The sequence below is a fragment of the Blennius ocellaris genome (genome assembly GCF_963422515.1).
Source record: "Blennius ocellaris genome assembly, chromosome: 2".
Classification (NCBI taxonomy): domain Eukaryota; kingdom Metazoa; phylum Chordata; class Actinopteri; order Blenniiformes; family Blenniidae; genus Blennius; species Blennius ocellaris.
Window position 1 is genome coordinate 23470810 of NC_137651.1, and position 15880 is coordinate 23486689.

Consider the following 15880-nt stretch of genomic DNA (forward strand, 5'->3'; position numbering starts at 1 on the left):
TGTCAGGACACGTTTATTACGGCAGCATTTCCATTTCCATTACGTGACTACAGGCAACAATGTTCCACTTGTTGAGGAAGGTTTTTTTTTTTTTTTTTTTTTTTTTTTTAATCTCACCTGGGTGAATCCTTTGTTATTTTTGTATTAAAAAAAATCCTGCAGCCATATAAAATTACAAACCTCCATTATAAGAGCAAACTACAGTCCTACATGCATACGGAGCGAGAGTGTATTTGCATGTGCTTCAGGGATTGAAATAATAACCATCAATGGGAATTATAGTGAACGCCTGCACAATAATGCAACCCTGCACTCATCCAGGACTGCTTTTAATCGACACTCTGCCTTAATTGAAGAGACAGAAGTGAAGGAGAAAAAAAAAGATGTTTCCAAGGTGAATGCAAATGTAAGACTGTGAGGCATGGGTGCCAGGAGGACGGAGAGATTAAGGATCCCTTTTTTTTAAAATAGTACATTTACCATCTGTTGCTGCAAAGAGCACAATGCGCAAGAGGCAGAGAGATGAAGATGATTTTTATTAGGCGGCTGGTTATTATCCCAACACGCTGACAGGACCAATAACTCCACCAGCAGACAGATGCAGCTCGTCCAGATCCTGGCTGCCTCCGTCCTGAGAGCGGAGCACATTATAGCCCCAAAAATCTTTAGGAAATATATCAATGTCCAACAGTTGTGGAGTTTTAAGCACACCCAAATTACATTAGGGATCCTATTTCTATCTTAAATTTGTTGCATGAGGGATCAGCCCCAGGCTCTTTAATTATTCAAATTAGAATGATAATGCTCCTTCGATGCTTTACTTTAATTAATCTTAATTTAAGGTACAAGTTACTGTGTTTGAATGGTGCTTTGTAAATAAACTGGCCTTGCCTCCCGTGTAACTGCGGCGCAGTGTTGGGTTAGGCATTACAAGAGAAGTTACTATGGATCCAGGGACAGTAACAGAGAACTTTTCAGAGGTTAAGATCTCTCAAGCAAAAAGGCAAGCCAGGTTTGAATGTGGCTGTAAATGATTTGTTATGGGACAGACCAGCAGAAACAGAGACGACATTCCTCGTCTCAAATCGCACCCCTGGCTGCACTGAACCGCCTCGTTCCGCCTCGTCTGGAGTTGAAGAGGGGGTCAAAGGTGAGCTGGAGCACAGAGGTGCAGCTGCTCACCTGTCCGTCAGTCCCGATGGTGCCGCCGCAGTCGGTGAGGAGCTCAGACATGTCGTAATAGCTGGTGAACTCCCACAGACATGCCTCCAAGTTGAGGTTCCTGTAGAAGCGCAGCGTGCTGGTTCCTCTGAGGGAGGAGCTGTACTGGTAGGGCGCCGTCTCCCCGATGACCTCGGCGTTCTTGGTGGCTTCGGTGAGGAAGCCGTGGCGAGTCTTGACCTCGGCGTAGTCCAACAAATTGGAGCAGCGGTGGTGGCCCACGCGAGTGCCGTCGGGGCTCAGCGTCAGCTCAAAGTTGGATAAAGGCCGAGTGGACACGACCGGTAGCATTCCTGTGGGAGAGCACACAACAAGGAGTTGAATTACAAGATAAAAAATAAAGAATTAATTGAATGAAGGAGCTTCTTTTGATTAGTCACACATAGAGCCAAGCTTTCAATACATATATTCCATTTAAATCCGATTGGTTGCAATTTTATGTTTTGGCCTTTAATGACTGTACTGATTTCTTTTTTTTTTTTTTACGTTAAACCATTTCCTTTTGTCTTTCTTTTTGTGATGTCCCAAAATATAATGCACACAACACTAATTGAGGCCTAATCTACCCAAAACGCAGGGATCCACACCAGATCACATATATTTAAAGTTTGAGACGTAGCTTTAGGGCGAAGGTTACATTGAGTTCAGTTTATGTGACTTTTCTAGAACACCAATTAAAATATCACCCTTGGGATTTTTTCTAAATCTTCTTTTTAGACGTTTGTGACATTTTTAACACAGTTGAAATAAACACCATTCTGTGCAATTTACAATTATAATCTAATCTTAAAATGCCTTTAAATTGGATACACTAATCGTACATGCAGGAGAAGGTGCCCAATAAAGAGTTAATGACTGAGAATATCTCAGTGACTCCCCCTTGCCATCATAATATATTATCGCTCAGAGATGTTGGGATCCATGTGCAATTAAAAAAAACTGAGCTCATGTTTGTTTACCTCATTATGGCCTTTCTTACACGTACAATCAATTCAGTTTTAGCTGAGCTGTGTGTAGGAGTGTGACCTTATTGGTGTCAGAATGAGCTGATTGTGTGCACCATACATTGATTTTTTTTTTTTTTTCGCATCCATGTGGAAAACACACACAGTACTCCTCTTACCGTCGATGTGAGGCATGGTTACAGTCACTCTGATGAGGTTGGGGTGTTCTGCGTCTTCCGCTCCACTGTAGCGCAGCCTGGCGGAGAACGGCTCGGCCCCCACGGTGCCGGCAACACGAGGCTGGCACATTCCTGCAACCACAAGCAAACATCCAATTTACTGTTTCCCCCTAAAAAAAAAAAAAAAAAAACTCCACCAGTCAGAACACTTGTGTGGCTGTGTATACCGAAGTACAGAAAGCAGCTGCTTATCGAGGCTGGATGGACGTCACTCACCCTCCTCGACGCTGATGGACACAACGGGGCTGCTCAGTTCCAGACCTTCGTCCCCGTTAGAGTTCACCGCTCTGGCGGCGCACTGAACCCTGGAACCAGCCTGGAAGTAGACTGAGTCCAGCGTTATGAGTTTGGAGGAGGTGAAGAAGGTGTCAAAATCCACTTCTCTCATCGGGCTGGTGACGCCGTCCTTGCCAGTGGGGGCGCTAACGAGCCAGCGGTAACGGGTCAGGGTGTTGTTGATGGTCTCGCTCACGCAGATGGAGCCCGTTTTGTCGTAGTCGGGGTATTTGGGGTTACAGGCCTGAAAAGGAGGATTCATATATAAACACTTAAAATACATTAAAAGGCGTGTTTTCCCTTCAGGTCGCTAAAATATGTTTAATATAGTGACCGTGGCAGCAGATTTAGCGGCTTGTAACTTGACAAATTTTATAAAACCCTTTATGATTAAATGAGTAAATAATTGTTTGTGGGGACGTACGGTGACACAGACGACTGGGTATCCAGCCACAGGTCGAGAGTCCTTTGTCCTTTCAATGTCGTCGTAGTGGAGGAGAGAAACGACTCTGGGAACTGATGGGAACGTGACGTCTGCCATGCTGTTTGTCTCCTCGATGTAAATGATGGCTTTACTCAGCTGTTCATTGGCAAACGAGAGCAATTAAACACATATTAAAGGAGGCACAGGCGTTTTCAAAGTAAAAACAGCACTGATTCCGCTCGGCTTTCACCTTTGTCTCGGCCACCATATTCTCGTCTGGCCTCAGGTGAACCGTGAAGGCCTCCCTCATCTCTCGCACGCCGTCAAATAAGACCTCCACCTCAACGTAGTGCTCCGTGTCGCCCTCTTTGAACACAATGTCTGCCCAGAGGGGAAAAACACAACAAATATTTCTATATAGTTTTTTTTTCCCCAAGCTGATTTCCAGCGCACAGCTGGCCTAATAAAAGTGTCTGGCAGAATTATTCACCCTCAGAGACGGGATGGTAGTCCTCCCCGGATGTAGCAGACCCGTCTTTGGTGTGAACTCGGACGACGGAGACCTTGGAGGCGTCTCCGACACGCAGCACGGGGATCTTCACCACCGACACTCGGCCTTTTTCCTTTGGCTCGTTCACGCTGAACTTGGTCTCTCCAAAACTAATAATCGACCCTAGAAGAAAAAGCACAGACATGAAATGAACACAATAAAACAACTGGGAGGACATAAGATCATGTAAAGGTTGAGCTGATCTGATATTATTAATCAATCAATCTTCACACTTCAGACATTTCCATTAATTTACATATACTTTAATATCTACATTTTGTTTTCTTCTGTAAAGCACATGTTAATTCAGCACTTGGAAATAGTGTTTATTCTTCTTATCATAGTTATTTAAGTGTTTTGCTTTACATTTTTTTTCTGCAGCTGTATGCATGCACGTTTTTCTTTCTTTCTTTTTTTTAATTCACCCTCAACTTTCACGGCTGTGTGACTGCTTGTCTCAAAATAGGGAATTGTTTCTCATTTGATTGGGAAAAAACAACTGCAGCCAATAATGCAATAACACAGAAATAGGACTATATTCTTGTAAATAAAATCTATTTGTAACAGTTTTTGTGCAGTTTATTTATTAAAAAAGGGACAGTTGATGACACGATTGGGGCATGTATTAATTAAGATACATACGACGCCACACCTTTTCTTGAAAAATAGCCAAAATGACAAAAGGACACTTCTCCCAGGCTCGTGATAGTTGAAATCTAAATAAGTTGACTCAGCTTATTTCAGGTATATTTATAGTATTTATTGCAAAGTGCCAGTTGATTTGAATGAATGCTTAAGGAGTAAAACAATTCTGATAGTGTAGAGACAAAATAAGACATTTGGTCCTTTGTAATTCAGATGCTGATCAGTGTCTGTCGACAGGCTCACTCATGGAAATGAAAAAAAGAAGTAAACAGAAGCAGAAGACTCGTACTGTCTGCGTCATCTTTAATCTTGATGAGTGTTTCATTCTGCAGTCCGATCGACGCTCCATAAGGAGAGTCACTCCTGGGGCTTCCCAGCACCAGACGAAGCTCCTCCTCTTCCTCGTGCTCTGAGTCATCAACCAGCACCAGGACACAAGGTTTTTCTATCTCACCTGAGAAGCAAAACGTGAATTAGTAGCTGCATATCTCAGATCATACGAGCTTCGTTCCAACTGGCTCCACCTGGCCGGAAGGTGATGATGGAGGCGTCTGTGTTGGGCCTCTCGTTGAAGTCCATCATGACCTGGGCCGTCCCCTGCCTGCTGTAGCAGCGCACAGTGGATTTGTAGCTGACGTCGCCACTACGGTAAACCACGGCTGAGATCTGTCCTGAGTTCTCGCTGCCCACGTGGACGGCTTCGCGGAACTGCACCTTCGGCACTGGAACATAATTAAAGCCATAAATCATCATCGTAAAATACATCAGAGTGCAACCGCTTCAGTACAACAGAATGGACCGCGTGCGACTCCGTCTGCTATAAAATGAAAAGACATTCACACGTCAGAAAAAGAGAAGAAAATAAATGTTGTTTAGTGTATGTACCTGGTCAATAAAATATCTTACTTCCTTTACTGAAGTAAAAGTAATAAAGTACAAGCACTGGTATGCACTGAAATACAAAAGCAAAATCTTTGTTGATACACAAAGGTATATATTTTTCGACATACACAATAAAAACGGTTAATAACCAGACTGTACTTTAAATAGAACAGTACAAAATCCTTTAATCCTTTTCAAAGACTTATTTTGTTCAAGGAAACAGGAAGTCTTTGGATGGGATTAAATAAATTTGACTTCTTCTCCTGTTTTTTTTTCTTTTTTCGACATGTTAAATTAGAGCAGTACTTCTCAAACAGCGTACTCACAGTCTGAAACCGAGTCGTTGATGAGCACGGTGGTCTTGCTGGGCTCCCCGAGGATCCCGCTCATGGGCATCCGCAGCACCAGTTCAAACCTCTCCGGGCCCTCCAGGACCGGCTGGCCCAGATCGTCCAGGATGGTAACCTGAAACGTCTGCATGGTGACCCCCGGCGCAAAGTCCAGGTTCCTGCTGATCCCCACATAGTCCACACCAGCTGCTCCCCACACACACACACACACACACACACACACACACACACACACACACACACACACACACACATGCACGCACATACATGATTAGATACAGTGGATGTATCACCAATGGACTACAGTACTTGATCTTTTCTCCGACAGCAGTTCTCACGTCGCCTCATAATTCATTTGTTAACGTCAAGCCGAGAGCGAGATGAAAGACTGGAGCCTGACTGCTGACAAAATGACTCTTTCTATCTGGCGGTAGATAGATACGAACTGCTGGAAATTGTTGCGTGATTAAAGCCGCGCTGCAAGAATTGAACATCTCCTTGAGCGCAAACCCGCTATTCACTCGCCATTCTTTGAAGCATCTTGGTATTGAGAGCTCACCCTTTTGCCTGCAGGTTTTATCCTTTTTTCTTTTTTTCTTTCACCTCCATGTACTTATGACCCAGTTATGTGTGTTAAGAGTGAGATTTCTGCCACGCTGCATATGATTAGATGCCGGTACACAGGCAGAAGGCAGTGCTGCAGAGAGTCTGTGTGTGAAGCAGAGAGGATTGCCTGAGGGCAGGAGATAATGGAAGCTGTAGGAAAGACTTGAGGAGAAAGCAACCAGTCCAAAGCACTTACCGACACGCACAACAATTGGTATGCAAACCTGAAGCCCCCTGTACTCATTCAGAGTATTCAGAGTACCATTACCCCCAAAACAAGGAGATTCAGTGTCTGCAAGACACGGCCCCGACAGAGACACTCCCCCCCCCCCCCCCCGACCCACCCAGCCTAAGACAATGTTGACATTCTCCAGGTCGTCTTCTCGACAAGTCCTCGAAAAACAAAGACTGACAGGGCGACGACTTAAGTCTGTTGTTTTCTGCGCTCTGCGTTGATCCGAGCACGTCGCCGTCAGAGGGAGGACGCGTACCGTCGGCTGAGGCAGGATCCGTCTTCCTGGAGCGTACTGTCACACTTCCTCCTCTGGAGAGATCGGTGCCCGTCCTCCAAACCTGCACCTCCACGTAGCCGTCGCTCTCGTCCACATGGTAGTCTGTGTTCCCAAAATAGAAGACAGGATCTGGGAGCAAAACAGAAAAAAAAAAACATTACAAAAAAAAAAAAACAACTTACAGGAGGATAAGCTCCATCTCTTTTTTCCCCTTGATATGTGAATGCCTGATGTAATTGCTTGGTTGAATCTCTAATAGAAAGCATGCACAGTGTAAGATTATCTCTGATTACACGAGAATTGCGGGAACATTTCCATCGAATCAGCAGAAGACAGTCGACACTGTAATTGTAGATGGTAAACAGCACTTTCTGGCTTCCTGGCTTCATGTTTTCCGCCGCCACTGCAACAAGTCTTAAAAAACAAATAGCAACCTGAGGCGTAACTGAATTTGCAGGTTTTTGTTTTGGCTGAGCGTTGGCGCTGGAGCTGGAGCATTGATAGCGACGGGTCTGAGCGGCAGACAGGAGACCTGACAGGAGGTCTGGGGGACGGAAAGCTCAATGTGCCAGCCCGGGCCTGCCTGACTGCAATTAGTGCTTCTATGAGCTGAGATTCCTCCGTGGCCAAACTCACTCTCTGCTATCCTGTTTAACCCTCTCAGAGCTCCTCTTCTCCCAGCGATCGCCACGGACGCGACGTGTTGGCGTCGGACATTAGGCCATTTCAAGAACTAATCCAATTTCAATTTGAACTCAACTGATTGAATATATCGTTCTTATCACGAATGAGAACACGGCGCAAATGAGAAGTAAAAATGTTGCGCGGCTGAAAGCAGCTGCGACCAGATAATGAATAAATTAAGTGAAACGGCGACGGCCATGGGCAGGAGTTGTGGTTTCCATGACAATGAAAGTCTGCACCTACAAGACGGTGCTTAGCCGTTTCTCATCGCGTGCATGAGGCAAAACGGAGAATGTGCAGCTGAGCGATAAACGCACTGAACGAAAACAAATCCATACCGTTGTCGGTGATGATTATGTTATCTATTATAACCAAAGCGTGAGGGCAGGATTAGAAAAAGAAAAAGGAGAGACAGAGAATTAACGGCGCTGCCAGGCTCAATCACTGATCAGGGCTGGGTATAAAAAAAAAAGAAGAAAAAAAGGGAGAGCTGTTTATTATTTTACGCTAAATAATCATTCTCCTGTGTACTCTGAGTCTTGGAAGATACTTTGATAGAGTCGAGTTTAGCAGGAGCAGCTGCTGCCGCTCAATATCAGCAAGAAGAGGCAAGTTCTAAGAGAAGAAAAGCCTTTAAAGCAAAGCCTTGAGGTTTGAGAAGCCATCTCTGCTGTTGAAATAATATTACTCCTAAGTGCAGGCGGAGGACAGAAAACTTAGAGACTTTAATCTATACTGAACGCAGCGCCAGGACATTGAGCGCTGCGTCAAGGGGCTTGCAGCTGCTGGAGAGAATCCCCACAGAGGAGCCAAACAAAAGGTGGTTTTGGCTGCCTGCTCCGGGTCCCCGGTCGCAGGAGTAATCAGATCTGCCAGCCTGAGGTTGGCAGCCAGGAACTCGGGCCCTGTTGTACTAGTCCAGTAATCAGATAAGGCTTGTGCAGCAGACAAACAGGGAGCTTCAAAGGGCTACGGGCCATTAACTGAAAGGTAAACCTGGTCGGGCTCAGCAGCAGCAGTCTCAGCTTCCTACACTGCACAACACTTCTAAGGTTACATACACGCTGAAGATGTGCCGGATTTAGACCTATATTCTGGAAAATGATGTAAAGTCTAGGACTTTTTTTTTTTCTCGTTTAAGAATTTAGACATGTCACAAAACTTCAAGGTTTTTGAAAGATAAACATATCATCTCAATAAACTGATTGGATTTTGTGACAAATAACTCATTGAGATTGAAAATAGATGCTGTGATTATAAAAAATAACCACTTTGACTTATCTCTCCTATGTTACTTAATTTTTCACCTTTACACAGAATTTGATTATTGTAACTTCTTCTCGCTGTGAGAAATCAAGAATAGTCCAAACCATTGCTTCAATAAACTTTTTGATACAACTTTCAATATTTCTTATTCTTTTTAATCAAATACACCCACTTATACTGGTTTTTCACAGATACTTCTGAACATTTCAAGCCTTGAGATTTATGGACACTCAGACATGAGTATACAATTAAATTGATATAAAGCATAAAAATGATGAAAATCTTTCCTTTTTCAGAAACGATATCTTAAAATGTAAAATGCCATTCAATGCATTCCTCGCTGGATTGTAGTAGATTGAATGAGGTGGAGTAGAATGATGAGGAGAAACAGCGGTTCTGATCATGTAATCTGAAAGAATATCTTTTGATGTTCTGCTGGTAAACGCACTAAACCCAGCACATTTTCTAACTTTAACAAGCATGTTTAATTAAGACTAGTTAAGGCTAGTTTAAGTTGTTGTGAGAATCAGCAGGGGGAATAATTAACACAATGGTGTCATTTGCCATGGACCCAATCTGGACCACTACAGCGAGCATTCAGCACTCAGAACTGTCACTCAATGTACAGCACAGTAATTATATTTATGCAATTACATAATATGTAAAAGTGATTCTTATTTGGTTGTAATTTCATAACTTTCTCTGGTTGAATACTTTGCTCGATTTTCATCTTTTTCATCAATCAAGGTTTCATTTTCTGAAATCAAAACTTGAATTGTAAGTCAGACCACTTTCAATAGAATCATCACGACGGAGTCTCTATTGCTCAAAATGCTGGAAGAACAATGGCAAACAGCAGAAATATCTTTAGTGGTGCGTGCGTGCGAACATAAAATAAAAAGGGGAAGCATGAGAAGAGACGGAGACATCCCTGAGGGGAGAGTTACACTCCCACTGACTGTTTGATTTCACTTGAACTTTGCGTGACATTCCCACAGCGCGAAGTGGCTTCTCTAATAGTGAAATCCAATTGAGCCTAGGCAAAAAAGAAACACTCTCCTGCCCACTGTGTGCAGCGAGAATCGCTCTCCAACAACAACAACAACAACAACAACAACAAAAAACACATCCAAAAGAGGCTCCATGATCATTTTCCCAAGCTGACATAAAAAAAAAACAAAAAAAACCCCCAGCACTTCTCTGATTGAGTGTGTGGACATCTGTTTATATCAGAATGAAGAATCCAGGTGAGACATAATGACAGGGCCTTGCAAGTTCCCCCTCGATTCATCCCCATCCAGGATATGCAGCACACGTACTGGACCCGCCCATCTGTTAAAAACAGGCCGTAATCATACCTTCACAACGTGGCGAAATTTACAGGCGAGTGACACGAGACTATAAATACACCGGTCCTGCTGTACAAGCATTCTCCTGTCTTTCAGTCCGCCACCGCTAAAACATTCTCCCGGATGCAGAGTCAATATCAAACAGCAATTACCTCTGCAAGAGAGGACAAGTCTCTCCAAAGCCCATCGCAGGGGGGGGGGCGGAGTGGAAACTGTAAGGATGTGGTCGTTTACGTGCAGATGGTCTGCCCACTGGGGGAAAATAGCAGGTTTTCAAAAGGACTGCAGCTGTAGGAGAGCCGGACAGCTTGTAAACTTTACAGTGTTCCAGTGCGAAGCTGCTGCCAGATTCATTTCATGCAGGAGAAGGCCATCATTATTCATGGGAATGCTGTAAAACTCTGTTAACAGTGGAAAGGTTAACGGTAAGCTTGTCACGAAAAGAGGAGTTTTTCCAACAAAACAGCAGCGTTAAAGTGTCTCCCTCTGCATAATGGTGTGTACGTGGTCATTTTCACGCCAAAAAAATCGTGTAAAAGGGGGTTTAGATCAGGCAGATCTATGGGTCAGGGTACGGCTTTTCCAAATTGATTTGGAATTTTTAAAAGAATAACAATAAACTCAGTATACTGTGAGAATAATAGCGATGAAATTGTAGAATGAGCTTCAGTGTTGCAGTTGCTGTCTCTATATTTTTAATACCCAACAGCTGTGAGCAACTATCTCATAAATAACCACGACAAAGCATGTGCAGCGTGACAGTCGGGGGGTTTAAAGCTCTATGAAGGGGCGGGGGGGGGGGTCATTGTCTTTGTAATCTCCTGGTCCAGATCTTTGTAATATGAAACAAGTGCAGGTTTATAGTGTTCTGCTAATTACAGTTTATATCCTCATCAAACACATTTCATTTCAGGGGCCACATATAGTCCACATTCTATCTTCAGTGGGACGGACCTGTAAAACGGTGCCTTAACAACCTTTAAATTTTTAAATTCAATATGTGGTGGTACACGTGATTGAAATGTCTATATTTTCACAAAACTAAAGAATTGAAAATGGCTACAATCTCAACACGAAGCCTTCAAGTGCAAAATATTGTGAAATATCCCCAAAACTTCTCCTCTATAGCTGTCGCAATATGCATTTTTTTTTTTTTTTTTTTTACAAATGTACCATGACAGCATGGTTTTGAGGATAGTTTGATAGCAAAGAGGTATCTGTCTTTCATTTCCGCATCATGGATATCTCAGCTCGGATCTCAGTGTTTTGTTTTGCTCCTCTTAAGATATTTATTTGTTGTGTGTAATTGTTTGTTGCCTTCCTGCCCGTTTTATTATTTTGGAAGGAGTAGAAAACATTGCTTGCTGCCTGTTAAGTCTCTTTCCTAACATGCTATTTTCTTTCTGCATGAAATTTCTGTGTAGGAGAGTCCCTGCATCATGTCAGTTAACACAGATGGTGTTTATACATTTCCAAGGGAATTGCCCCCCCCACACACACAAATCAAATTAACACAGTGAATATAAATGCAACTTTCTTGAATCTCCCAGAGTGGAATCTTTCTATAAGTAAACAGCATTATCATAATGTCAGCAGTCAATTATCAGAATTGGCACATATATTTGGATATTGGGAGAGAAAATGAGTGACGAGATGACTACAGGCTGTCTTGCCAATGAATCTCAGCAGTACGTAAGACTATATCCTATGATGTGAAAAATATTGGAACAAAAAAAAAAGTGGTATGTGAGTTTTGCTTCAAAAATCTGTGGTTTAACTGATTTACTCAAGTTCTTTTAAGTAAAATGAATGCCTCGAGAGTCCGGCGAGTGCTTCATCGGTGTTTTCTTAGGCTGCTGTTCTCCTTGTTGTTTGCCAGAATTTCATTCAAAAAGCAGAAATCGCACTTTCTGAGCCATGCAAAAGCCTGGTGGGTTTCATTTCAAGCAAAGCTGATCTTAATTACTCTCTCTTCGTGGGTGAAGGTGTGCTAATTATTGAAATGACTGTTTTGGTCGGAAAGAAAACACATCGTCGCCTCCATGCCACAGGTTTCCAGAACTGGTTGTGAGTGCGGTAAACATCACCCTGCTGAGGTTTTAGGAGCTCATTTGGAATCCCGCAAATTATCAGATTAACATCAGGCTCATAGCAGAACAATACAAATTCCACCATCTGCTGCGTTTGTGTGGTTTCTTGTACATGCTTGCACCTTCGTTGGTGGCCGGGGTGTTCGCAGGGAGTGACGCTCCAAGTTTATCAATTTGCCTTGCTGGGACGGAAAGATGATATTTATGGTTTTCATACCCATAGTATGTGTTTCCATCGGAGCCCACTTCTTTGGAAAGGCTGCTGAAAGCCCACCTGGGGAGATCCAGCACAGACCTCTCGCTAGCAGGGGCAGGTGCTTAAAAAAAAAAAAAAAAAGGGACGACAGAGAAGAATGCGATGCCCCTGTTCGCCTCCGTCTGAGATATAGTGGTGCAGAGCTGAGAGGCGAAGTTGGGTAACTTAAATCTAACACAACGCCAATACAGGTCACCTGAAAGTTGGGAGTGAATCTGCTGCCTCTTGTACTCTCTCGTTAGGAGATTCTTCTTGCTTCGCTTGCCTCAGAGCTATTTACTATTTACTCCAACCATCAACACAGAAGTGGCCATTCATTACCGCCTCCTTCAGGGAGACAAAGATGGCTGACGCCGCCTTATTTCTCTCTGCTCGTCACGTTCCATTTAGTCAGTGGATTCCAGCAACTTTTAGTACCTGATCCCAAAATTATAGGCCCCGACTTCGCACACATTATAGGTCCATGCATGCCCTTGTGTGTGTGTGTGTGTGTGTGTGTGTGTGTGTGTGTGTGTGTGTGTGTGTGTGTGTGTGTGTGTGTGTGTGTGTGTGTGTGTGTGCAGAGCAGCAGATCTGATGTCAAGCACTGGGAAACTTGACGGACAATCGCTGCAGGCGCGGTTTCTCTGCATCTCACACAGGAAATCTTGATAACAGCAAGAGTCACAGTTGGAAAATAAGGCGTATTTCCTAAAAGAAAACAGAGAGAGAGAGGGAGGCTGCATTCAATATTTCCTCCCCTTAATGGCACATGGGTGTACCCTTGTGATTTCAGTGCTTTCTGGCAACAGACAGGAGTAAGACGATTTTGGTTGTCACTCATCCGGAGGCTTAGAAAACACGGCTGCAGATAACGCAGTAATAAACCTGAGCAGAGCCTGCTTATGTTAGTTGTCAGTCTGAGTTGAGTTTATCCCGCCGTTGTTTCTCATGTTGGAAAGTGATAATACACAGAGGACGTCAAATATATACGTAAAGGTCTTCCAGGAAGTCTTAAATCTTCGGAGGGAATTTACATCTCAGTTTTACGCTGTATTGATTTACCGACCCACGAACAAATTGATTTACTCGGGCAACAGATTGTTTATAACAGCTGAGACAACACACTGGCTGACTTTCTATAAGGAGAAGAGCAATCATAAAATTGCCTCCTGTAACTTCGGGCAGTTCAAAATGCTTTTAATCAGAAGAAAAAAAAGAAAAGAAACTGCCAACAATAAATGAGAAAACTTTCTTAAGCCTTTGCTATTGTTCCACAGCACAAGGTTGACGTAGCTTATCCTATTACAAAAACCATGATGTCTATATGCTTCATTGATATACAGTATCGCTTTTTCAAGCAGCCTTGATCCCGATTGAAAATGACAAACAGTTGCTGGCGCCGACAATGGCTTAATATTGGGTCAGGCGATGGTGTGATCTGTGATTAAAGGGGGATGAAAGGAAATCAGATAAATGAGCTCCGAATGTACTGGAGGAAGAATTTGTTTGAAACACAAAGCTTCAAAACTTCAGCATAACTTCATATTTCAGTGAAACTGATTGAACAGATGGAATGATGTAATCCAAAATAAATAAAACGCAATACCGAAATAATTGTTCTGTAGCTTCGAGGACTGCGCGGTGTGACGTGAACATTCAAAAATGCTGTTGAGGATTAAGATAATGATCATTTGCGATAAATACAAAGATTTCTTTTTATTTTGTTCCCCCGTCACGTTTTGCGTCTGCATTTCTCATCAGCGGCATGTCAGAAGTAGAGGTTCTTGGTGTGTTTGGCTTTATCTTCTGACTTTCATCTCCCCCTTCATCCTCCTCCTCCTCCTCCTCCATAGCCTGGCATCCATCAGACGATCACATGCACCACCAGGGTCAAATCATACCTCTCTGGTCGCACTCATTTCATTCTGTTACAATCTTTTACATCACAGCCGTCTCCCCTCTCCACTGGTGTACCCCTGGGCTCTGTGCGTGGCCCTTTCACACGTTTCATAAATATAATTTATCATTTCACTGCTATGCGAATGAAACTTGGCTCTACCTTCTTCTTCTTCTTCTTCTTCTTCTTCTTCAACATCCTGTGCAGCTTTTAAACACGTCTTACTGGCACCAGTCAACAGATGGAATTTATTGCGTATTGAGCTGTAGGTGAGAAAACTGTCAAGGCGTTGTTTTCTCAGGGTACTCCTGAGGAGGTTCAACTTGTTTTTGAGGGAGTCACGGGGTTGCTTAACTGGATCATGTCCAGCAAGTCTCTGTTCATTTTTGTGAAGAAATTGTGATTAAAAAGCAATTAGTAGACAATTAAGCTGGTATCGATATTTTAATGAAATTGCGTTTCATTAAAACTTGCGCGTTCAGTGTTTTACCCAAGGACACTTATTTTACAGGTACGCTGATCACAAACAACGTAATGTGATTGGAACTGTGATGCAGTATCACCCTTTTTAGAGGGGGTTGCACTCCAAGTTTAACTTTGGAGGTAAGCAACATAAACCCACATAAACCGCAGAATTGGTGCCTCTGCAAGCACAACGCGCTCAAGAGAAACTGTTCCAGTAGCAGAACAATCAATAATGTCTTCAATAAGTGAGGCGTCTGGCGGTTGTAAAGCCACGCATGACTTGCCCCGTTTGAGTCAGGGCCATCCATAAAAATTACAGCAATGTAACCGAATAGCTTCACTGGAGGAGTAACTCTTTTGTAAAGCAAGCCCGATGCCATAAGGTTGTTGGCTGTTGTCGGTCCTATTAAAAAAAAAAACTTGTGTGTCTCAGCAGCTGTTTAAGCAGTCTGGAGTCAATACCCACGGGTGGAAGAGGGCAGAAGGCCCCATGCTCGCGCTCCAGTTATACTGGATGCAGCCACTGAGAGGAAAACTTTCCAAACTACGTAACTTCCTGCAGCCTCAAGTATATCAGAGCACTTGAAGTGTATCTACCTTGGCTGCCATGGGAATAAGAGTAGAAAATAACCCGTTACACGGGCTGGGGCTCTGAAACAGAATTGAAAACTGCAGCCGAGGAGTCAAAGACGAGTTCATGGACAGATGATTCACATCCTCAGCAGTGATTTTGGCCAAAATATAAAATATAAAAATAGTCTTCGAATCTCTCAATACTTCTTGGTGTGTAAAGAATCGGAGGGACCTGTCATTTTGGACCAAATGGTAGGGTAGTGGTTTACACTGCCTCAATGTAGGACGCTCGTCGGTTTGACCTCGGTGCATGGGTGGATTTTCACTCGGTACATCGGTAGACTCTCCAAATCCAAAGACATGCGTCTGTAAGGTGACAATGGCATTGCATTGTTCATGTATGCCGCAGCTCACTGCATTAATGCTCCTGTATTGGTTTCAATGCAGGTTGCACAGGTAGAGTATGGAACTCACTTCCCCCTGATCATAGAGGTGATGAAGTCGTATTGTTTACCTCGTACATGGTAACGGCTCCTCTTTGAAGTCTCTTATTTCAACTGCATTTAAAAAAATATATATATAAATAATGTCTGTTGAATTTCATTTCTACCCTAAAAATGGTCACAAATGTGAAAATAGAAATCTGTGAAAGAGTGCCTTCACATTTTA

The 15880-nt window shown here is 43.2% G+C and overlaps 1 protein-coding gene across 1 annotated transcript in view; it reads right to left on the bottom strand.

Annotated features, from left to right (window-relative positions):
- Positions 1-15880, bottom strand: part of frem2b (FRAS1 related extracellular matrix 2b) — a gene marked incomplete at its 5' end in the record, with an annotated part of 65788 nt that overhangs the window by 9898 nt on the left and 40010 nt on the right. Inside the window, 10 exons of the mRNA XM_080512859.1 lie at positions 1183-1514; positions 2345-2476; positions 2621-2924; positions 3105-3260; positions 3355-3485; positions 3595-3777; positions 4589-4753; positions 4824-5021; positions 5508-5717; positions 6629-6778. Of these exons, the coding sequence (XP_080368985.1) occupies positions 1183-1514; positions 2345-2476; positions 2621-2924; positions 3105-3260; positions 3355-3485; positions 3595-3777; positions 4589-4753; positions 4824-5021; positions 5508-5717; positions 6629-6778 (1961 nt within the window). The remainder of the gene's footprint in view (positions 1-1182; positions 1515-2344; positions 2477-2620; positions 2925-3104; positions 3261-3354; positions 3486-3594; positions 3778-4588; positions 4754-4823; positions 5022-5507; positions 5718-6628; positions 6779-15880) is intronic.